Source organism: Macrobrachium nipponense, chromosome 6 (genome assembly GCF_015104395.2).
Source record: "Macrobrachium nipponense isolate FS-2020 chromosome 6, ASM1510439v2, whole genome shotgun sequence".
Classification (NCBI taxonomy): domain Eukaryota; kingdom Metazoa; phylum Arthropoda; class Malacostraca; order Decapoda; family Palaemonidae; genus Macrobrachium; species Macrobrachium nipponense.
In genome coordinates, this window is record NC_061108.1 from 97,337,553 (window position 1) to 97,363,468 (window position 25,916).

The 25,916-nt window shown below is 37.1% G+C and overlaps 1 protein-coding gene across 1 annotated transcript in view; it reads right to left on the reverse strand.

Annotated features, from left to right (window-relative positions):
- Nucleotides 1–25,916, reverse strand: part of LOC135216596 (uncharacterized) — a 987,502-nt gene that overhangs the window by 34,068 nt on the left and 927,518 nt on the right. The window contains 1 exon segment of the mRNA XM_064251975.1: nucleotides 20,806–20,900. Coding sequence (XP_064108045.1) covers nucleotides 20,806–20,900 — 95 coding nt within the window.

Genomic DNA, 25,916 nt, shown 5'->3' on the forward strand with positions numbered 1-25,916 from the left:
CGGGGGTCCACTGTGTGTGTGTGTATATATATATATATATATATATATATATATATATATATATATATTATATATATATGTATATATATATTATTATATATATATAATAAATTATATTATATATTATAATATATATATATGATTATATTAAAACACTTTCTACACTCTTGAACCTACATAGATTTAACCAATAAAATGCCACATGGGTACTCACCAGTGAGTTATTACAACTTCAATGATTATGATGGTGATGAATTAACTGCAGTACTGATGACGATGAAGGTGATGAGGATGAGATGAATGTACTCCACAGCCAAGAAGAGCATTACAGCTCTTCTGAAGGTGCCACTTCATTCGGTATTACAGTATCTTCTCCCTCTTCCATAACTTCTGTTTTTTGCTAAAGGCGTAGGCATAACTGGTGTCTTTTTTGAGTGAGGAACATAGTTAAGGGAGTTGCTGGCATTGCTTTTTCTTCTAGGCAAGGTTTTTATAAACTGAAATGCCACCCTTGATTGTATTTGAAACTGCAATGAACAAAGCATCTGGGATCCCATTCTTGAGCCACTCACTGAAGTTCTTTGGTCATTCTGACCATGGTTGCTAGGCAATCAAGTGTTAGGTCAACCTCCTCCTCTTTTTCAACCCCTAGTTCCTCTTCCTCTTCTTTGCTTGCTGACTTTATCATCACTGTCAGGTCTTCATCCGTCAACGGTTGTGAGTGGGCATTGATCACATCATTAACGTCCTCGGGAGTCATATCACTGAAGCCACCTCCTCCCAGTAGTTTTGTCAGCTTCACGTCTTTATCTATCCCATCTATCCCAGAGTGATGGACTTCGACAGGAGAGAAGACTTACAATCATGGACCACTTCTGGCCATAAATTTTTCCAGCTGGCATTTAAAGTTCCACTCTTCATCCCCTTTATGACCTTCTGAATTTTTAGGAGACGATGTGATGGTATATTCACACCAGTACACCTATAGTGAAAAGTCTTCGTCAGAGTCCATAGTTTCAATAAGGTTTTGCAGGGCGTTTTCCATACAGAGAGCCTTAAACGCACGAATAACCCCTTGATCCATGGACTGAATCAGCAATGTGGTGTTCATTGAAAGAACTCTACATGACATCATATGACAGATCGACAGCATGGCCTCCAGCATTGTCCATGATCAGAGGCACTGAATTTGAGGCCTTTCTCTGCCAGATAAAGCTTGACCTATGGGATAAAGCATGGGTGGAACCAATCCAAAATGAGGAGTTTTGTGATCCAGGCCTTGGGGTTGTGCATCCACTTCACAGGCAACACAGTCTTATTCTTGTTTTTTTAAGGTCTTTGGGTTTTTTACTTATATATAAGCCCTGGCTTTATCATAAAGCCCACAATATTCCCACAAATAATCAAAGTTACATGGTCTTTTTGTGCATTAAATCCAGGGGTTTTGGCTTCGTTCTTCATAATAAAAGTGTGAAAAGGCATTCACTTCCAAAATAATTCAGTTCATCTATATTAAAAACTTGTTTAAGCTTATAATCCCCTTCCTCAATGATGGTTTAGAAAGTGTTGCTCACATACTCCTCAGCCCAGGCCCGATTTTGTCTGCAAAGACAGCTTCTCCATGCAGAGAAAAGGTTTCAAGTCCGAAGCACTTCTGCAACTTGTCAAACCAACCCTTGCTGGCACCAAATGTCTTTAGTCTGGTGGGAAAGCACTCGATGGTCCTGCTTCATCATCGTCGTCCTCATCCTCATCACCGTCACGAAAGTTTTGCAAAACTTCTGTCTTTGTGCGAATGGAGTTGGTATTCAGCAAGATATTCTTCTTCCTGCATCATTATCCACAGGGCCAATGCAGACTCCATCCACACAATGGCCTTATTGCGGGAAGTTACCACACTCTTCGCAATCTTATTAAAAGACATTGCTGCCGTCATCCTTATATTCTTTTCGTCATTATTCATGTAGTGAACTGAAGATTCACTGATCCCATAATAGCCACCTACAGCCACGTAGCTTCTCCCTTCCTTTAGCATGTCAAGGAGGTCCACCTTTTTTTGTGATAGTAAGCAGCTTTCTCTGGTGCTTAGGTTCAGTGCCAGAAGCCTTAGAATGTTGGGGTGGCATCGTAGAGCTTGAAATAAATCCAATACAAAAACACGACACAGCTGCAACACTATGCACAATGATCAGGCATCAATGTGAAATGGACAAAGCAAGATGCTGCTATGCGGGAGATGAAGGAGACTGATATTAGTCGCTAAGCCAATCAGTGCCCAGGATACAGAACCCAGTGCTCTGGTTGGTCGCCTCCCTTCCATCAGCCAATAGTGTGTCATATACGATCTCACAGGTGCAAACTAGTTCAAGCTGAAGCAGGCATACTGCGTTTTCCATATGTGCGAGTGTTTGTCTACTCGTCTGCCTTACACTACATATTTTATTTTGATTAAAAATTCTCTGCATTATGTAATGTCAAGATCAACACACAGACTTATCAAATATTTATTGAAACATGGAAAACAATGAAAGAATTAGCAGTTTATATGCTGTATGCTAAGTATTTTATTTCTATTTAATATTCTTTTAATGTTTTGATATTTTTTAGATTTTTTTGGTAATCCTAAAGTTTAGAGGTCTAAATTCACAGCAAACAGATTCATCGAGTATTTATTGAATCTTGGAAAACAATAAAAAAAATTTGAGATTTATCTGCTTACAGAAGCAGAGATTGTAAAGAAAAGGGAATAAAGGGGGAACGTAAATATTGTTTTCAATTTTTTAATCTAGAAAATGCTTATTTTACTACAAAAATAAAAATAATAAGTACTGTAAAATCCTGTGATATAGCGAAAAATCTGTGATACAAATTTAGATATAGTATATTCAGTAGCTATTTCACTGGTGACACATGTATACAGTCAATAGACTGGTTACCATATATTTAATAAGGACTCTCCTATGCCAACTACGTACAGTGGACCCTCCCCCCCTATTCGTGAGGGATGGGTACCACACCTCCTGCAAATAGCTAAAAGCCATGCATTACTTAAAACCCCTCTAAAACACTTAGAATTGCCTATTTTCATAGTTGAAACACCAAAAATACCTAAAAATGCTTATACCTGATTATTTTATTAGTTTTATCACAAAAAGTGCATCTAGTCATGAAAATTATATGAAAATATACAGTAATTTGTGAATACTTCGCAGTGAAAAATACTGCCAGTAGGTGAATTTTTCGCAAATAATGGGTAAATATGGTCTGTAGAAAAATCCGCAAATAGGCAGGTCCACGCATTGTGAGTCACGAATAGTGTGGAACGACTGTCATAACTTGTGAATATCAACAATCTGACTATTTTCACTGCTGCATTTAAGAGGAAATTTTTTAAGTAATGGCAACAATTCAAAATGAATTATACAAGAGCTATTGGTATGATAATATTCTTATTATACTGTACAAATACTATTCCTATGCATGAAGCTCATTTTAATGAGAACTGCATTTATGTGTACAAACTATGTGGACACAATGGATCCCAAGTTATACGTGATGTCTACAAAAACCTACTTTACACAAATTTCTGTAAAACATTACCACTACAAGCAAAATTTGTACAATAGGGCGCATTCAGTAATAGCCACCTACTTAAACTGGAACAAACAGTATCTGGTACAGCATCTACAGGGTTTAGCTGCTTATTATGTATTTCAAAAAGCAGTGTCCATCAGAAAGAAGGGACTTCAAGTGGTCTTAGGAAATTCAGGAAAGTCATAAGCGTAATTTCATACTTTTTTCCATGATACAGGGATAGGATGCATATTTTTGATGTGACATACTTCAACACCAGGAAACAAAATTGCAGGCAAACATGAAAATTATTTCACACAAAAAGCAAAGCTACATTGCTGTAGTATGGAGGCCAATTCTACAATCCTGAGTGTTTTAATTTACAGTGCGCTGAACGGAATTTATCATGATCAGATGCACAGGTACTACTCTAGAGAGCAAGGCATTTATTCTTTCACGATTAGCTCTTACTTCATAACATTTGTATCTAAGGGCTGACAGTAACAAAATAGATATAAAAAAATAAAGAAAGAAATAAATAAGAATAAATAAAAACACACAGAAAGAGGCTAAATGTGATGCTGCAACAAGATTAGAATGAATGCCAACCTGACAAGCCCTGAGCGTTAATATCTTAAACCCACGACCCATCATCACGGGCAGAAGGGGTGTGGGTGGAGGAAGAGGAGGAGGAGGATATCTTTAGGCGAGCGTTGTGCTTCATTCTGTTCAATGGAATCACATGGTTGGAAGAAAAAGAAAGAAAATGCAATCAGTGAAAATAAACAAAAATACTGAAAGTTCAAGAAAGACAAGAGTGTCTGAATATCACTCGCCTGAGCAACTGAGAGAACTTGTTCACTAGAAGGAGGACAAAAATCCTTTCTCTGGACTAATGAAAATTTAACAGTTACAGTAATGAAGATACTACAGAAAACTGTGCTTTAAGAACCATGCAAAAATAAAATCCAAATGTCTAAGAAAATTCAGTAGTTAATTTTTCTAAAAATGTCATCATTCAGTTTTCACCTAATAAATGCTGGATCCTACAATTAAAAATGAGCATACACCAAGCCTTGCTCATTTTGAAAGTTCATGGGAAAGAGCATGAGAAATGTTTGAGCTCAGCTATGAAGAGCTGATTACATATACTGTTTGAAATTCTAATGGCCACCATCTTTTTACTTAACCAAATCTTTGTTTCCAAGTACTGTACACATTTTATTTTCTATGGCAAACAACAATGAAATTTCTCATAACATTTAGAATACGATACACACTAATAAATAAATAAATACAGTAGCCTTTTTCCGTGCAATAGCTCTCACAGCCACACCAACTTGCTAAATTCTGTGTCCAGGCCACGCTCCATTATCTTGCCTGGCCTCATTCTTCTAGGAGACATTTTGAGCTGTTTACACAGGATTAGTATCTTTTTGCATTTTGCATGGTGTCAACAAGCTTCATTTATTGATTTACCTCTTTTAAATTCTGCTGGATTTTTGTAGTAACTTGTGAATTATATTGAGTTTTATTCATGTTCGTTGCCTTTTGAGCATAAGACATCGCTTGCCATCAGCAGTTTACTTTGAGTACTATTTTATTTTTTCAATAAGTCATTTCCATTATTCCTTTGCACTGAAGATTGCTTGTTCATCCCTTTCTTCAGGATTATTTTTCAGGGTTCTTTCAGTAATAATTTTCTATATTGATGTTTCAATAGATTTTTTCCGAATATTGTGGTGTTGTTTACCTTGCCATTTCAAAGTTCTATCCGGTCACTTTACTTCTGTTTCCTGTTCTCAGCATTCTTTACTGCAGTGATGTTTTTAACAATCATAGTTATTGGTTTATTATTCTTTCATGTAGTTAATGAATGTTGATTAATTTATGCTCATTTTGATCTTTTAAGTACTTTTTCCCAATAGTGGGGATGTAAATGGATGCTTGAAGCGCTCTCCCCACAGAAGATACTCTGTGTGAATGAATTAGTTTGTTGATTCGTGGTTTCTCGATGTGCTACAGAGATAGCTTACACACAGGCCCCTGCAGAATTAATTTGAATTAGACTTCCATTGTAAAAATAATATTCCTCAGGCCTTTGTTTGATTTGTCAAGACAATGTTTTTTTTCCCAGTAGAAGATTGCCTCTTTGGAAGTCCCTTTTCTTGAGGCTCACACTACCACTCCAGGGAGGGGTCTTATTTTTGTTTTCATGCGCCTCCCCTCAAGTCTTCAGCTTTGTGCTGCCTGCTTGTTTTTCACCTCCTTCACCCCAGCCCCTTTGTTAGAGGAATCTATTGTAGATAAATAGAAGAAATTGTTTAAAGTAGTGTTTCATGATCAGTTTAAGACAATTGTGGGAGAGTCTGTAGGCAAGGTGAATGTAGGCCTGTTATCTTGAATACTGTCTATGACTTTATTTCATTCATCTCCAGAGATGCTCATGATCTCAATACGATTTTCTATGGTATCTACAACATTAACAGTGAATAACGCAGCTGACACAAGGTGAGGTCCCATAATCCATGCCACCCATGACTTTGACTGCATCTGTGGCATCAACTGCAACCTTGCCGGAGAACTCTTATCCTGAATCTAAGTCTGCTTTTCTTTGATATTTTTGTCTTCTGTTGCTACTCATGGGACTCATTAGGAAGGTATTTATCCTACTGTTGCCTCTGTCAATGGAAGCACTGCCGAAGTTACTTTTTACAGTAATTTTTTTGTCCTGAAGACATTGAGAGGTTTGAGACCAATTATATAGCTCAGCCATTTAAAACCAATAGAACTCCTGGATTATTGAATAAGCATGTGGTCACGTGAAGCTCAGCCACAGCACATTAACTTTTGAGTTGTGGACTTTCCTCCCCAGCCTCCAGGCATTGGGGTCATGCCCAGCAACACTATCACTGTCACTGACCTGCAGAAGCAAGGAGGTATACAATCAGAAGCCCTGTGTTTTATGCTAGTTAAGATCATCACTTAGGGAAAGGAGCACACATCATTATAGTACCAGGAGTTCGTAGCAGGAACTGTCAAACGTTTCTCTCTGAGTGATCTCTTTCACTTATATGTCTGTAAGGACCTCTAGCAAGAGTGGGAAATTGGCCTTGCTGGATCTGTTTGACAAGCCACTGAATATGTCAGATTACTTTGGTAATCTGACATATTCAGATTCTTTGCAGCTGGACCCAGCAGGTTGGGCAGCTGCCCAAGTGCTTCTAGGATAGCCTTGATACATATTACCTGACTTCTAAGTCTTCTACATTAGGTTCTCAAGGTTTTGAGGTTCCACAACTTTTGGATGATATTTATGGATCCCTTTTGGCTACAGTAGGAGTGATTTCCAAAATGTCAATAAATCATTACAGATAGCTTAAGAGTTCTCCCTACTTGGAAGAGCCTTCTGAAGCAGCCACAATCATCATTTTCACAGTGATTCAAAGTAATTTCCTCTTCATCAGTGGAGGTTGTCCAATGTAGCCTCCAAGACAGATCTTCCACAATTTATTTTTATTTTTGCCCAGGAAATTTTTCAAACTTCAATGCCTGGTGTTTCATGTAGGGTACTTCTCAACCTGACATCCAGCCTTTTCCTTCATCTTAGCCTCAGGAATATTCTGCTCTTTAAAAATACTAAAATTTACTGACTGTTAACTGATTCTTTATTAACCTTTGATTTCAATCTGGAGCTCTTGGCTATCCTTGGACTGACTTATGAAATTTAGGCTGTCACACCAAGCATTAAGGCACTTTCAGACATTCATCATTGCTTTGCCATCATTACCCCAAGTACTACCTGTGGAGAGAAACACTTCTCAAGACATTATCCATGTGACATGACCTGCAAGTCTTCTGATGTTTATTTGCTGGTACTGATCACTATTTTATTGGCTTGTAAGAATGTTTTTCTGGAGTATCTATCTTTGCTTCTTATGTAATTATTGAGTGGCTTTCATTTAGATTTTATAAACACTATATACAACCCATCACATTATGAACGCTCCTAGTCTACCACTGATGATACATCTTTTGCTCTACAATGCTTGGTATTATCCTTCCATGGAGAGAACAACATTCTACTTTTATAATCTTTTCTTCTCCTTGTACTCCTATCTTTCTCTTGTTCGTTCTCCTAAATAGTGATTGAAGCTACTTATCATTAATTGGTTTGTAATGAATAAATGATGATTTACAAAACAAGTTTTCATTTAACACCATCAACCATCACTTAAGTGTCCGTCTACCTTGACTGTACTCTGTGGTTGAAATTGGCACAAAAGAATGGTGCCGTGCAAGATGGCAGATCATGTTCTGGGCATAGACAGTGGGATCTTTGCCTTCCAGGATTTAAGAGTTTGGTACACTACGAGAGCCATTGCATGTAATAAGGTAAATTTATGATTAACGGATTTGTATGTAAAACGTTTTAATTTGAAAGAAAATGTATCTCAGTAGCACTTTCAAAGGGCACAAAACATGAGATTTGATACTTGACAAACTGCACTCACATACAGATAGGTTGACATTTACCCTTCCAGCTTTACATAACTCTTTTGACTTTTTATCAGCCTGTCTTTTAGGAGAAAGCAATAGACTTAGAGGCTTATCTGGAGATTTTAATTCTTTTACCAAATACCATTAGTGTGGTATTGGCTTCTCTGAAGAACTACCCAAATACCTCTTTCATAAACCACCATTTTGAGTCATATGAATGCATTTAGCTTTCAATAGCTCACTATCACTTACAAGTTTCTTAATTATACATATGCATTTCTGCTAGGTCTTATGGTTTTAACCTTAGTTACACTGCCTCTGTAGCCTCAAATTTGTAGTTTTTTTTATTGAAGATATCAGCCACATTATTTCTGTAAGCATTATTTCATCTGTTTATTCAAGTTAACTGCATGCAAAATTCACTTAACCATGTTTGTCGAAATTTATGTCATCCTGCTACGACAATTATCCTTAAGGACTTTTTTGTATTCACAAGTAAATTAATCATGTTAGTTGCCTTTAAGATTTGGGCCTTCACCTCATCTTTGGTATCAGTAGGCAGTCACCTAGCCCTCTTACGCCGGAGCCCTAAAAATCAAAACGTCTCCCGTATGCCGGGCCTGGTTTGGAGTGAGCGCGGAAGTGGAAAAAATAATTTTTTCAAAAAATTACAGCGCGCGTACTTTTGAAGATTAAGAGTTCATTTTTGGCTCCTTTTTTTGTCATTGCCTGAAGTTTAGAATGCAACCATCAGAAATGAAAAATAATATCATTATCATATGTAAATAATGCGATATATGGTAGCGAAAAAAAAATATTCATACATAATTGTATTCAAATCACGCTGTGCAGAAAACGGTCAAAGCTAACCAGTTACTTTTTTTTGCGTTGTATTGTACACTAAATTGCGATCATTTTGATATATAATACATTGTAAAACAATAAAAGCAACACCGGAAAAAAAAATTTATCACAAAATGATGTACGAATTCGTAACGAGCGGACGTAAAAAAATGTATTTTCAAAAATTCACCGTTAATTCTAAATAATGTTCAGAGACTTCCAATTTATTTCAAAATTAAAGACAAATGATTGAATATTACGATACTGTAAGAGTTTTAGATTAGAATTGCAGATTTCGACCATTTCGGACGAGTTAAATTTGACCGAATGTCAAAATTTTAATATATATATTTTTTTTATATGGACCTATTTCGAAACTCGATGGGAAAAAAAGCTACAACTTCAATTATTTTTTTTAATTTTTGTCTTTTTTCATGAATTTGCGCACATTTTGATATATGAAACTCTATAAAAAGGCTAATATGAAAAGGAGCAAATATTAGGATAATGCCATGTACGTATTTCGGAGACTTGCGGCCGCGAATCGGCGCGCGGAGTGAAGGTAAATATATTTTTCAAAAATTCACCATAAATCACAATATTGTTTTTAGAGACTTCAAATTTGTTTCAAATGAAGAAAATGACAGAATATTACTAGTCGGCCGTAAGAGTTTTAGGCTTACAAATTGCGGTTTTTCAACTATTTCGGTAGAGTCAAATTTGACCGAACGTGGTTTTTTTTCTATTTATCGTGATTTATATGCAAATATTTCGAAAAAGAGAAGCTACAACCTTTCAATCATTTTTAGTTGTATTCTACATGAAATTACGCACATTTTCATATATAAAACTTTATGTAACAGCTAATTTTAAATGGTGCAAACATTTCGACAATCGCACAAAAAAATTCTGATTTTTTCGGAAGTTACCGCGCGAACGTAATGTTTTTTTTTTCATAAATTCACCATAAATCGAAATATTGTGCTAGAGACTTCCATGTCGTTGCAAAATGAAGGTAAATGATTGAATATTACTAGAATATAAGAGTTTTAGCTTACAATTGCGTTTTTCGACCATTTCGGTAGAGTCAAAGTTGACCGAAAGTTGAAATTTTTGCACTTAACGTTATTTATATGAAAATATTTCAAAACTGATAAAAGCTACAACCATGGTTTGTTTTTTGTTGTATTGTGCATGAAATTGCGCACATTTCCATATATAAAACTTTATGTAACGGCAAATTTAAAAGGGTGCAAACATTAGGACAATCGCACGAAAAAAAATTTATCGGAAGAGTTATCGCACGAACGTAAGGAAAAAGTTTTTTCATAAATTCACCATAAATCGAAATATTGTGCTAGAGACGTCCAATTTGTTGCAAAATGAAGGCAAATGATTGAATATTACTATAATGTAAGAGTTTTAGCTTACAATTGCGTTTCTCGACCATTTCTCTAGAGTCAAAGTTGACCGAAGGTTGAAATTTTTGCACTTATCGTTATTTATATGAATATATTTCAAAAGTGATAAAAGCTACAATCATGAGTATTTTTTAGTTGTATTGTGCATGAAATTGCGCACATTTTCATATATAATACTTCATGTAAAGGATAATTTAAAATGGTGCAATAATTATGTCAAAGTGACGAAATAATTTCCGAGATGTGTCACTGATACTTTTTAGTGCGATAAGAAAGAAATTCGCGCTTGCGCGCCTGCGTAGCGATTGTAAACAAAACAACGCCTTGATCCGTGAACTCCCAGCATCCCCCAAGGCGCGTGATACAAAAGTTTTCGGCTGGTAGGCCTATAAGTATTTTTCCGCGAATTTTTAAAAAAACTTTTTTGAGCGGACGTATGATACGTCCAATCGGCATACGGGAGACATTTTGACTCGACGTTTAATACGTCCAATCGGCGTAAGAGGGCTAGCTACCTTGGGAGGCCTCCATGGACTGTAAAAGACAGCCACATGGTTTTCATGATTGTTTTCCCCCAGTGGGACACAGTCACTTTTCTTTTGGGCCTGCTGCCATTTAATACATTTTTGTTTTTTTAGTGCTATCTCCATATGTATATGAGAGACTGGGGTAAGTATTGATTAGGTAACTCGGTGACTGTTTCTTTACCCACATTTTCTCATCAATCCTGCTAATGAGGGAGCATTTCTAACTTCAGCTAGTGGTTTGGAGTAAGTATTGATTAGGTAACTCGTAAATGTTTCTTTACACACTTTTTCTCATCAATACTGCTCATGAAGGAGCACTTCTAACTTCAGTTAGTGGTTTCTTTTTAGTATATTGACCGGTCTCTTCACCTTGCTACCATATCTCAACCACAAAAGTTAACTATTCTGGCTTCGTATCTGTCTTTTTATTACTGCTTTTCCTTTTCGTATCTGCCTTTTTATTACTGCTTTTCCTTTAAGTAACATGGCCTGTTGATCAATCTACTGTAATGCTAATCTGCTTGCTGCCTTTTAGATTTAGAAATGCTAAATTCTTAAATGTTGGTGGTTATTAGCCCTGGCTAATTACTGAGTTCCTCCCACTCCCCTTTTTATTACATCCTTGCTTCTCTATATCTCTTGCCGCCAAAGCCGTCAACTACGTAAAATTTTTGAGGTCAAGGATACAGCTTTTAGGATTTCTTCTTAACCATGGAAACTCATACAATCCTCAAGGCTACCATTAGCCCAGTGTTCTCAGTAACCTATATTTAAAGTCAGCAGGTTGCCCAAGGTTGCTATTTCTTCATGAACTATACCACATCTAGAGAAATGAGTACTAATTTTGAGAATGGAGCACCTAAACCGAATGGATGAAAGACAAGAAAGATTCTCTTGCTCTTTAATAACAATCTGTAAGTAGATTGCATTTTAGTAGCAACCTGTAAGTGGATTACAATGATTTTATCACAATGATTCCCAACTCCATTTTTTTTCATTTAGTGAACAGGTCTACAACTCAGAATTTTTTTGGAATGCTGTCACAGATTTGTTATAGCTTATGCACTACTCACAACCAGTGCAATGAGTCTCCATTATTTTACCAGTAAACCATTCTTTTTCTCAAGTCGTCAGCACCAAAGTTTACTTATCACAAAAAATAACCAACCCTACACCAAGTTCTCCCAGAGACTGATTCTCATTTATAGAAAGTTACCCTCAGAGCTATACCTGGATGAGTTGAAAATTACTGTGTAATTTTGCAGACGCAGGTAGTCTTTCACTTAAAACAAGTAAGAAGTCAAGTAGACTGTCAATCAGAAGTCTGCAATGATTACCAGTAATTGCAGAATTATAATAAATACAACAGGCAAAACAGAAGAATACTATGGACTACTGAGGGCAGCAAAAATGGCAGATGACAATAGCAAACTTGTAAATAAGGCATTCCCTGGTTATCGGCGGACTCAGTTAATGGCAATCCGGTTTTATGGCACTTGTCTAGTGACAGAAAATCTGCAATTTATGGTGCCCTAACGGGCCAGGTTTCTGTTATCAGCGCCATAAGGTGCTGATAATAGAGTTATGGCGCCATAACCTACCTACCAGAGGCACCATTAACCGGTTATCAGTGCCATTAACCGAAATTTTGCACCATAAATCGCCAATTTTTGGTTAATGGTGGTTTTTGCTTATAAGCATCCTGCCAAGAACGGAACCCCTGCTGATAACCAGGGACTGCTTGAAGTCCCATTCAGAAATGGAGTTTGGTTCTTAGGATAGGGAGGCATAGCCTTTTATTCACTAGATTGTCTGACAGGTGGCACTGAAGCTGCAGCATCCTAATGTTCAAATGCTTTCATCAAAACTGACAGCAGAGTGTCAGTGTCTAATAAAGGTAACAGCTTAATTCTACAGGTAGGGTCTGTTCCTGAACAGTTCCCTCCATTTCACTTAATCCCTCATTCCATCTCGTATTAAGCTTCTCTTCCTCAAACTGTCCCTGATGCAGTTCATCAACCTCCACTCTGGCATCCTTTTCCTTTCCACCTTCATTGCTCTCCTTGCCACATATTCATCATATTTTTTTAACTTATATATACCATTTCAGACTCTTATCCTTTCTTATTGTTTCAGTTTCTCTCTTTACTTTCTCTAATAGTTCTCTCACCTCTGTTCCAATTCATGTATTTCTTATGTCTGCTACTCCATGCATCCTCCTTAACATTTTTTCCTTTGGTCTTGCCAATATCTGTCAACTTTTCATTATTGCTTTAATAGTGCATCATGCATCTGATTCACTATCCTCTGACTATCTAAATTTATTTGCCCTCAACAGTCTTTCTCCCTGCAAACTAACTTCAGAATTCAGATTGTCATTAAAATCTAGGTACTCTTCAGTATAGAGTGCTGAACAAAATCTAGGCACTCTTCAGTATAGAGTGCTGAACAAAATCTAGGTACTCTTCAGTATAGGGTGCTGAACAAAATGCATATCATTCTTGTAGAACACTCACTGTTTACATATGGTTAAATGATACAGATTTAATACATTAAGGTAGGATAAAAAAAAAATCAAAGTGACCGTGGAATTGTTATGTATGTGTTACTATTGTCTCTTCTTAAGTGAGGTAGATGTAAATAGAAAGGAGGAAGGGGGATTTCTTAATAAGTAGGCTTAATAAAAGTGCATGGTATAAGACTTTTGGAGGAGAAGGTAAGAAGTACAATCCTAAAAGAAGGTGGAGTGTAATGAATTGACCCCAAAATGTTTCACACAAAAATAGCATTAACTATAATCAGCCTTTTTTCATGTCTGTCAGGAGGTGGGAGTTAAGGAATTAATCTTGATTTGCATACAGAAAAAACACTGTTGACCATGCTAAACTCTGCCTCTTTTCATTATTAATTAGCTAATGACATGACAATGAAGACACTCTTATAAAATCTTTAGTTATAAAGATCAGGTCCCAAAAGAGAATCTTTAGCCCTTCTTGTTACCTCTTCTTAAACATGATGGAGTAAGATTTCTTGCTTTTTAAATCTTCACCTTGTAAATTAAGAAATTCTACTAGTCAAAAACTCCTCTCTCTCCATTTTCTTGGGGAACTTCGTGCTTTAAATCTTCATTAAGTAATTCCTTCCTTCAGCAACACTTTCATGGTCAGCTTCTTATTTGTAAATCTTCACAATGTAAGTTACAAATTTCAGTAATTCCTTCACCACCAACAACACTTTCATAGTGGGCTTCTTCTTTTTTTAAAAAATCTCATTAACTCCTTACCTTCACAAAGACTTTCTACTGTGTCTTAACATGATTTCCAATGCCTGGTTTCACCATTCATTAATGTTATTAAACTCTTGAATGATCTCTTCTAATACTCTTTCTTTAAACTCCCTTCCAAGGTCTGGCTCTCTTAGCTGGAACAACGTGATTTTCTTTGGTCCATGCATTTTCCTCTTAGCTATTTTTATTCTTACTTGCAAATCCACAACTTATAACCAATGTTACATGGTACAAAGGAATGACTCTTCAGTGCTTCAGTGCCACCAAATCTTTTCTTCTGAGCAAGATGTAGTAAATGTAACTAGATCTTATTGCACTTTTGTATGTGATCTGGTGTTCTAGTTGCTTACAAATGATGTTTGCTATTCCAGTGTAAAATGATACTGCAAGGCTGATTATCCTTCCAATTTCTCCATTTTGGTCATTGTAGCCATGTCCTCCATGGATACAACTTACAGCATCACTGCCATAACCAATGAGTCCTTTTAGTTTCCCTCTAATAATGGCTTTTTATCTGCTCCAATTTATCATTTTCCTCATTCAAGTATGCCCAGGCTCAATCTCCTATTTATTTTCTATTTGAAGAGTATACACAATTATAAGGTTACATGAGCAATTTTCTGTCCATAACCTTATCCTCACGACTCTTTCAATCTTCCTATTACAGGCAGTCCCCGGGTTACGACGGTGTCGGCTTACGACGTTCCGAGGTTACGACGCTTGTCAATAGACGTTATTTCCAGAGTTACGACGCATGTTCCAGAGTTACGACGCCTACAACGCTCATCTGGGAGATGAAATATGACACCAAAAATGCAAAATAATCAATATTTAAATGTTTTTTTGATGAAAAATGCCATAAGAATGCAGTTTACATAGTTTTCAATGCACCCAAAGCAGTAAAAGTAAGGTTTTCTTAGGATTTCTGATGATGTTCCGGCTTACGACGCGTCTCAAGAATGGAACCCCCGTCGTAACCCGGGGACCGCCTATACTTAACTAACACATTTTTTAAAGGTATCCATACAGAACAATTCCAAATGACATTCCTTCCTTCACTATTTGCACTGTAGCATAGAAGTTTATAACTATCTCAATTGTTTTATTACCCTCCCAAGGAGTTTTCAGCATACACAAATATACTTTCCTAACTTCCATTACCTTGCAATTGCATACATCCTATCCATCATCCTGCCTACATTTAATGTTCAAAATCTCAACAGGTAAGTAAGCCTCTTCAGCTGCTCCCACTCTTGGTGCCATAGCCCTTTGGTGATGTCCTAGCATTTTTAACATTCATTGAATGGCTAATCACAATTTGTTTTGGTAAATGTTGTAGGGAAAAAGGCCCTTCCAAACTCCAACCTTCCCCATACTGGCTTAGGAAACACTTGGTACTGACTCTGTCTATTATTTTCATGTAGTACGTATTCACTGATATTAAAATCATGTACATCTTGTGATTGCTTACATATGTACATGCATGCACACATGCATACATACATACAGTATAAATAGCAGTACCTTAGTACTTGAACTTAAACCATTCCAGATGGCTGCATGAATGCCATATAGTCCAAGCACTGAACAAGTTTTTCCCATAAAAAAATATCAAATTAAATTAGTCCATTGCACTCGAACAAGTTTTTCCCATAAAAAAATATCAAATTAAATTAGTCCATTCTAGACCCCTAGAAATACAAAAAATAAAAGGATTTTTACTTGAATTTAATAACTTTAGCATGCACAAATCATACAAAAACCTAATAAATGAAAATGTATTATTACTTAACCTGTAGTCAGGAGAGTTGATGGTGGAAGGTGGTAAAGAAGGTGAAGAGTAAGGGAGCTGTTATTATTTGGAAGGGGAGTCACCTTCCATAAAAAATGGCTGACAACTTTGCCTCTGAGTTTGTTTCTCTTTTCTGTGTCTCTCCACTGCTTTCATCTTGAGACTGTTAGAGCTTCTGGGTTGTTTCTCTTTTCTGTCTCTTTCTTCTGCTTTCTTCTTGAGACTCTGTTTCTGTATCAGTCTTGGTCAAAGAATTGTGGGTGATCCTGAATTTGAGTTTTGATTTACAATTTTTTGCCAAGTATTGCCTCATGTTGATATTATGTTCTCTAAGTTTCAGTATAGAAATATCGATGGAACTATGAGCTATGCCTTTAAAAGCTTCAATCCTATATTTCAGAAGTTAAAAAGTTACATATGATGCTATAATGTAACATCCTCAGCAGAAAATAATAAACTTTTATATGGATAGATAGGCAATGCCAAGGTTTGTGACAATACAGAGATCAGCTTCACTTATCATTTGGAAACTAGGAAATTACTTTTATAATTTCACTAGTAATGTACTTCCACAAGCAGCTGCAGCCTATCCCATACTTGGAAAACTAAACTCCCAGTGTCACATACAACACAAGAAAAGATTTGGATATATAGATCAGACAACCTCATTATTCATACACTGTAAATGTGCTGAGAATTTTGATAACTTCAAATGACAATGGTAGAAGCACAATGGTCCTTTTTAGAATCTTGTAGAGTACCATGGTGCTGTCTGCTTGAGCAACGACATCAAATAAAAATATAGTACTGTAGCAGAAATGAAGGATTTCAATGATCAAGTATTAACCTACATTGCTACATCAAAGAACTAAAATGATGACTTTATTCTTTAGTAATACTATTGACTGTCACCACCACTCAGCCATCTATACCTCCACCACTCACGATGATGGCTCCTACCATCCTCTCTACCATCATTTTAAGGTGCTGATAATAAAGTTATGGCGCCATAACATACCTAACAGAGGCGCCATTAACGGTTATCGGCACCATTGACCAGTTATTGGTGCCATTAACCGGTCATCAGCACCCTTAACCAAAACTTGCCGCCATAAGCGCCATAAATGACTGAATTTTGGTTAGCAGCGGTTTTTGCTTATCAGCACCCCGCTCAGAACAGAACCCCCACCAATGACCAGAGGCCTGTATCAAACTTGTATAAGCTACTGCTGTGTGAAGCCTGCAGTCTCTCCACTATTTTTAAACAAACTGCCACTGATGATTACATAGGGTAGCCTTTCACTACCATTTGTTTAATATCCTCCCACATACCTATTTCAATTATTATTTCATCACTACTTTGCTTTGCAAGCCATCCTACATAATTCCATAGGTAAGTTCAACACTATGTACCTTACTTTGTGATTCATCCTTTTGCATGATGAATCATTTACAACCTTCATCTTGACTTTGCTCTGAGTGGACCTGTCAACCCACATCACCAAAGATTTCAGTAACCCCAAAAGTTAAAAAAAGAACTTCAAAATACCTTTCTAATATGGCATGGGGCCTCAGATATCTATAAGTTCAAAATATTCTTTGAGGCTACGTTAATACTCATCTGGTAAGAACAACTTCCTCTGTAGAATGACATAACAGATCAAAGCATGCAGCAGAAACCAGCATTTACTTCCCTGGAATGAGCGAGGTGTAATTATTCTGGTTCCAGACAAGATTTCTAAGCATGACAAAGGATCCCTCTTAGTGAAGAAGACTGTGACTAAAACATGCCTGACAGGGCTCCCCAGGTTTTTTCTAGAAAAATCTCATCCAAAATACTGTGCTGGCTTTATGAAAAAAAATTCCAGGGACCCTTTTCATCAAGTTAGGTATAAAAATTCTGATCCACATCAGTCCACTGAAGTCAGATAGACACCTTGGTGGCGGATGTCTAAACAGCAACCATACTCACCTTGCATGACATAAATAAGACTAACCTCATGGTCCTACCACTAACCTTATAGTCATACCTTATGCTAATGTATCAGAGGTGAGATGAATATTATGTAGGTATTCCCTCTGCCACTATGTACTTTCAAGATCATTTCCTCATTCATTCTCAGGGACTAATTCTGTCTAATACAGCTTTATGAAGCCCTATGTATCAGCTGTTAAGCCTTTGTAAATTTGGCGAGTGAGTTCTGTTACAGCATTAATTACCTTATGAAAATAATGTTCATAGTTGAAAACTTCCAATAAATTAGGTCTAGCACTTAAGCAAGATAATAGTTATCTTGACTGGCACTTCTCACCAGATTCACACAATCACACCCTAGGGCACCCAAGCAATGCTACCTAGATTGTCATCCTCAATGAATGGTTATTGCCACTGTATATTAGACATATACTGTAGTATATAAGTTGAAATTAAGATTTTGATCTGGATCTAATGCATTTTTCCTCACTGAATAACTATTTGTTCATATGAGGAACAAACTTTCGGTTTTAATAATAGTATAAATCTTTAGCGCGCCAGCTGGAAACTGGTTAAAAACAATCAAAGATTGTATAGCAAGGAATCTGTGAGATCTGGCAACTCCTGTGTGTACAAGGTGAGAGCTGGTCAGAGACTGCGCACCACACTCCGTGACATGCTAGTCTTTTCTTTAACTGCCTTGGAGAGTAGATGCTTACACTTTTGTTCTCCTTCCAAGCCGGTTCATTTGTGCCCGTGTTTCCTATCTTTTTCAGTGTTTGTTGTGCGAGTGTTTCTGTTTTGTAAAGGATTCCTGTGAGTCTTCATGGCCTCATCAATGCATGTGCCCAAGCATTCAGGGATTCCTGTGCTCTAGGTTTCTGGCGTCTGCAATCACTGATCCTCATATTGTACGATTACTAATCCCTGCCCAGAAGTCGTTCCTGGCCTAAGTCGCAGTGAAGAGTGTTTTACAAAAAAAAGAAAACATCACACAGTTTCAACTTGTCCATCTCGGGAGGATTTTTCTTCTCCTCGACTAGATGACTCAACTTCTCCCTCTCTGGCTAACGCTCTCCCTGTGGCGAGTTCAAGTGTACCCCTGTCACCTTCCTTTTCTTCCATTGATTCGTCGATGGAAGTATCCTGAGTCCCACAGGATGATGTTAAGTTTAATGTGGCCCCCTCTCCCTTAGGTAATACTCTTCCCAAGAGGAAGGAGGCTATGCATTGTAATTTTTTAGTTTCAGGTTCGGAGTCATCCAAGATGGTGGCTGTTTGGGCGTCACTTGGTCTATGGGGTTCACCCTCCTTGGATGGCCTGTTGTTGCCTTTCTTGGAAGCGTGTGTCCCCCCCGCCCCTATAGCAGTCCTGCCTCCCCCAGGACCCCTCATCGAAGCTCTCTGGGCCGTACCTTATCGCTCCGCCAGTGAGGTCGTGCTGGAACTGGTCTGATACAGATGAGTAAGGTAGTCATACTGATAGTTGTTTTGCTTTGTGCTTTTGAAATAAACAAATCTCTTTTTCAGTAGCAAATGCTCCTCTCTCTCTTGCAAGGGGGGAGTGAGGAGTGTAGCAAACCCCTGTGGCTAATTTGGTTTATGAGAACAGTCAGAATTTTCTTTGGTTCCCTGACAGCAATGAATCTGCTCATATATCGTTGTATTTCACCCTGGATGTCTGAGTTTTTAGATATCAGATTATCTATCTTCTCACGGGCTTTAGACCCTTTTCTTTAGAACTTGTTCTTCTAGGAAGGGTGGTCAGGTGGGTTAACTCCCAGCTGGTTTAGGATTCTTGTACCTTCCTCCAAGTATAAGTCTATCCTACTGTTAAGACTGAAGGTTTGTTCCGCATATGAACAAATGACAAATGTTTAATCAATTTGTATTTTTCATAGCTAACAAACCTGAGGTCTTAACGTTTTACTGCTCACCTCTAGCTGTCCCTCTCTTTTTATAGTTCCTGGCGTATGTGCAGGAGTTGCCAGATCTCACAGATTACTTACTATAAAATATTATTGTTTTTAACCGATTTCCAGCTGGCACGCTAAAGATTTATCCTACTGTTAAGACCAAAGGTATGTTAGCTATGCAAAATATAAACTGATTAAAAATTTGTCATATTGGTTTTGCCAAAAAAATACAGTTTATTTGGAAACAAATTTCAATTATGAAAAGTTAGGCCAAAGTCTAGGCTAATGAATAAATTGTGAGAAAAGTAAAGAACTGCTGTTTTACCTTCATTAAAGAAAACATTGATGTTACATGCATTCAATTGTTTTCATTCCATAACATCTTGAAGGTTCTGATTTGCAAATTTTATGGTAGAATCAATATAACTAGAACTAAATTGGTTAATCTATGGTAGAATCAATATAACTAGAACTAAATTGGTTAATCTATTCACAGTTACTCCGGTCCCTTTTCACTTTGTGATATGTTTGTTTATGCATAATGAGAAATTTTTATTCATTCTGTGATAATGGCCTGGAATTAGTCTTAAGTTTTTGTATGCTTTTTGAGTATTAGAAAACAATTCTCCTAAATGAGCAAAATACTAATGAATAACAATGGCTTACAACACAGAAATACTTAATGGTTATTTGTGTGTATAAATTGTAAGGTATTTTACCTCAGTTAGCCTACAATAATGAAATCATGAAAGATTCATTCATTATCATCAACCATATTAGTACACCAAATCTACAATTTCCAACTGCCATTGAGGACCTGGTGAATACTACCCAAGGAAGTGCCAAACATCATACAATTTATACAATGCTGTAAGCAACTTTTGAAATATTCACTCAAAATGTTCACGGATACACTAACTTATATCTTACAAAATAGCAAAGTTGCAAATGTTTCCTTCTATTTTTACCTACCGGATTTGATTGCTAAAGTTTCTAAATCGTGAAATTTTCCGATGACGTGGGAGCTCTTCTGTAGTTCCTCTTGAGGGTTTCAGCATCAACTGTTCCTGCAAAGAAATGGATGGTAGAATAATCTTTAAAACATTATCTTCCATTTCTGGAGACCTTTTGTAATCAAACCACTGAGTAAAAGCATTTCTAACTTCCATTTTGCTGGCCCAAAGTATTTGTTTTTAATGAACACAGGTATTTCTTTATTATAATAAAAATTCAACTTAAGAACTAAATTATTCAATAAACTGAAAATGCTGAAGATTCTGACATATCTTTCAAGAACTCTTTTTTTTTTCTTTCTTTCTTTTCAAGACTTGACATTCACTGTAGGTTGACAATGATACAGATGTAAAATATATCTAATTTCTGGGCTCAACCTGTGCCGCTCCATGAAATGCTCCTTATAGCACCATTTCTAAGGTATAAAAACTGCTAAATATACCAGAGAAAAAAGTTGCATGGAATGCTAGGAATATACCTAGCTCACTCACCCTTATAGGGTGTCGGTATAGTAACTGGGACGTGTTAAAACCACTATCAGAGGTCCGTTACCAATTAGTTTTTCCTTTCTCAACATCCCCCGTTACTACGAGGTACCGTTCTACATCCGACTACTGCCTGCTACTACTACTACTACCCACGCGACTCCCATCATTCCTTTCTTTAGCACCGTGATACCTAGACGCGTTCTTGTGTTTGGAAGCTTTATTGTGCTTATTGTGAAGCTGTCTGACCTTCTTGAGACTCCTACTACCAAGTTGAGTATTGCAATTATCAATTTTGATAAGCTGAGGTGGCGACACACGGTAAAATATTATATATTATTAATTTTAGTCTCGGGAGTGTCGTATGATGCCTCTCCCCCGGCAGCCATATTGATGTCGCTACCTCCCAGAGCTTCATGTTTACTTGACGACTTCCAATTAGTTCCTCATACTAATTGTAGTCGGGTTTATTTAGCTCTAGACATCTTATACAATGATTATTTATGATTATTGATGTTTATTAACATTTGAGTATTAGTTAGGTTATTTTGGCGTTCATATAGTTAGGCTACCCGACAGGGCCGTATGCGGCTTCGGAAGGTAGCCTACACCAGTGAGTTCCCTTTTGATATACATATAATTATATCTAGGTTAAGCCGTTTCTATTGAAATATGTATGGGAGTAGCCTAATAACCTATATCCCTCTTCAGCTTTCTACGGAAGACTAAAATTTTTATTCAATTTGAAGCGATCTGATTAGGGAGTTGGAACACGATTAAACTTATAGGATGATATCCTTAAGTCATTGTATTACCTGACCAGGTCGGCATTATACCCGATTTTGGAGGGCTAATTATTGATGAGAGCGATTTAGTCTTCCTGACCAGGTCGGCATTATACCCGATTTTGGAGGGTTAGGCTATTCAACACCAACAGTTGAAACTAGGGATACAAATATAGAAAAAAACAAAAAACGGAACAAAGGTTTATTTACAAGCTTACTAGCATAGATAAATGCAGAATGGTTTCTCCTATTTACATAACAAAAGTAAAATCTTAAACGGCATGAACTGGGGAAACAGTGAAGTAATAAAAATACTTGCTGGCCAGTTTTGCAGCTGTCAAAAATCAATGCTCGAAGCGATGGCTTCATAAAGGAGAGCTGTAGAACTTTAGACGACTTCTTGACTCCGTACTGCAGAAAACAATGTTTATTCTTGATACTCGAAGGGCAGGAACTCCTCAAAACCACCTTGTAGGATGTTTCTTCTCTGAAGGCTTGCTCAACATCGGAAAATATCTGTCCTTCTCTCTCTAACTGGACGACTTGACCAGATTCCAATCAAACTCTCGTATGCCTTTATCTCTTATCCTTCGTCTGTTCCTTCTTCTCTTATCTCTCTCTGATGATCTCTCACTGATGATCTCTGCTGATCTCTTACTTCGTCAGTCGTATTTATATGGCGATCTGGGGGCGGAGCATAACAACGAACATCACAGATTCCAACAGGAACCTTTTTTGAGTTCCATATCACACCTGACGATTCTAGAACAATCATGAGAACAGGCGCCTCCAACACGTGCGTGAATGCCTCTTTGCTGCAGACCAACTTGAAGAAAATGCATTTTCATTTCCTTTAATATATAATTCCTTGCTATAGAGCGATTAGCATGACATGTTCCCCCAAAAGAAAAAAAAATAAATCAACTGATTTAATTTTATCCTAAAGGGAAACAAGAATCAAACAGCAGGGGAACAATTCTGCATAAAGCTTTAATCCAGTTAAACACGCACACTTCTCCACTCACACACTCGTGCCAAAACAGAAAACGGTCGTCAGGCTACTAATTCTGAAAAATCTCTAGAGGCTATCGGCTATAACATTATCCTTTCCCCTAATATGAACTATCTTCAGGTTATAGTCTTGTAATTCTAAACTCCAACGCAGGAGATGTTTATTCTTATTCATAAACCTCTCCAAATAAACCAACGGATTATGATCAGTATATACAGTTAAAACAGAACTACTACGTGCGTAAATCTCAAAGTTTTGCAAGGCTGTAACTAAACAAAACAATTCCTTTTCAATGGTGGAATAGTTCTGTTGCGCTTTATTCAGTTTCTTTGAATAATAGGCAACTGGGAGTTTCATCCTATTCACTTCTTGTAACAAAACCCCTCCTACGCCAATATCACTGGTATCAATCGCTAAACTAAATTCCTTACCAAAAGCAGATAATAATAGAATTGGCTCGTGAATCATTATAGCCTTTAACTTGTCAAAAGCTTCCACACATGCGACATCAAATACAAAACTGCATCCTTTCTTAAACAGATTAGTTATGGGAGCGCTTATTTCTGAGAAATTTGGTACGAATCTACGGGAATACGAAACCATTCCGAGAAATCTCATGGCCTGTTTTTTAGTTGTTGGGATTGGGAAATTTACAATAGCTTCTATGTTACGATCCTTAGGACAGATTTTACCAAGACCTACTTTATGTCCTAGATAAGTAATAGAGGCTTTCCCAAATTCGCATTTCCTTAAATTAAGAACGAGATTCGCTTTGGTAAGGGCTTCCAAGACTCTTGGTAAAGTTCTTACATGATCCTCCCAAGTCTCTGAAAATATCACAAGATCATCTAAGTACACGACACAGTTGTTGATACCATTTAAAACTATTCATTAACCTTTGGAAGGTACTGGCTGCCCTCTTCAAGCCAAAAGCCATAATTTTGGGCTTGAAACTACCAAATGGCGTTATAAAGGCGGATATTTTCCGGGCTCGTTCACTTAAAGGTACTTGCCAATAACCTTTAGCCAAATCAAGCTTTGAGATGAATTTGGAATTTCCGATTCTATCTAAGCAATCATCAATCCTGGGTAAGGGAAAATTACTTTGCTTAGTTACACTGTTTACCTTCCGGAAATCAATGCACAATCTATCTGATCCATCTTCCTTTTTCACCAGAACTATTGGAGAACTCCATTCACTCTTGCTAGGTACTATCAAATCATTATCTAGCATGTAACTAATTTCCTTCCTCACAGATTCTGCCTTTTCTGGGCTCAGACGATACGGACTTTGCCTTATGGGTTTCGCGTCCTGCAACTCAATATCATGTTCTAAAACATTGGTTAGGCCTAGTTTGTCACTAATAGTTTCAGGATAATTCACTAAAACATTATGCATTTCCCTCACCTTTTCCTTTTCTAAACCCTGGTTAAAAACTTTTAAATTCTTAAGCACCTCGGAGTTTTTCTAAAACTAATTTCTTTCTGAGACACCATTACTACAGGCACGGGGCACACTTACCCATGTCTATTAAATAATTTAGATTCCCCCTCTTTTCCAAAATTGAAAAAGGATCTTCGAACTTATAAGATAAAGAGGGACCTTCTTTCTGGACAAGTACTAAAACTTTATCTCACACAGAACCTTCTCTCCTCCGCTTGGAGATCATGTTTCCGTTTATCTCCCCTTGACTTCCACTCTCGTTCTCCCTCGCTAGTTGCCAAGCATCTCTTAAATTGTTTTTATAATTCTCTAGATTAGTTATGTAGTCCTCACTACCTTCTCTAAGCATTAAGTTACATTTTAGCATTTCCAAAGGACCTTTTGTTGTGTGACCGAAAACCAGCTCTAAAGGACTAAATCCTGTAGTGTCATTTGGTGCCAACCTTAAAGCTAACCGAACAAAAATTTGGGTTAGTGTCTCAATCCTCTCTCAAACTTGACTAGCTCATCCTTATTCAAAAGGTTAGTGCCTAATTCATCACCGTAACTAGTACTTGATACCACTACATCAACTACGTTACTCTCGACAGCAACAAAGGACAAAGAACACAAGGAAATCCACATAACATGACTTTTTTTTCCATGTCAATTTCTGCCCTGTTTGGCACACTCTCTCTCCTAATCAGTGAGACAGCAGCTCCTGTGTCTCAAAGCAAGACTACTTCTCTCGAATCTACTCATCCAAGAGAGGAAACTACACCTTCTGACAGAAATTCACCAAAAAATTTCCCAGTTTCTCTCATCACATCATTCATACTTGACGAAAAGTTAACTAGAGACACTGGTTTCTTAACATCCTTCCTCTCGACTGCACAATTTCTCGCTAAATGCCCTTTCCCATTACATCGGAAATAAGCTCATTCTGAGCCACTAAATGCAACTTTATTCTTACAAACCTTAGAAGTATGACCAGGTTTTCTGCATGTATAACAGGAATAGTCATTTTTACTTGCATTGCTATTACTAGAACTGAAACTTTTACTGCTTTGTACTATACCAGACGAAGGATCATTTCGTTTCTTACTGACACTTAAATTATGAGTCAAACTATATTCGTCTGCTAACCTAGTTGCTCCTGCAAAAGATACTTCTCGCCTATCTTCTATGTAAAGCTTAATCTCAGGGGATACGTTATCTTTGAAGTTTTCTAACAACACTAAGTTCTTCAAACCATCAAAATCCTCAACTTTAGCGGAAGTTAACCAATAAAAAAACAGCTTTTCTAACTTCTTACCGTATTCTACATACATAATATTCTCATCCTTTCTCAAACTTCTTAATTT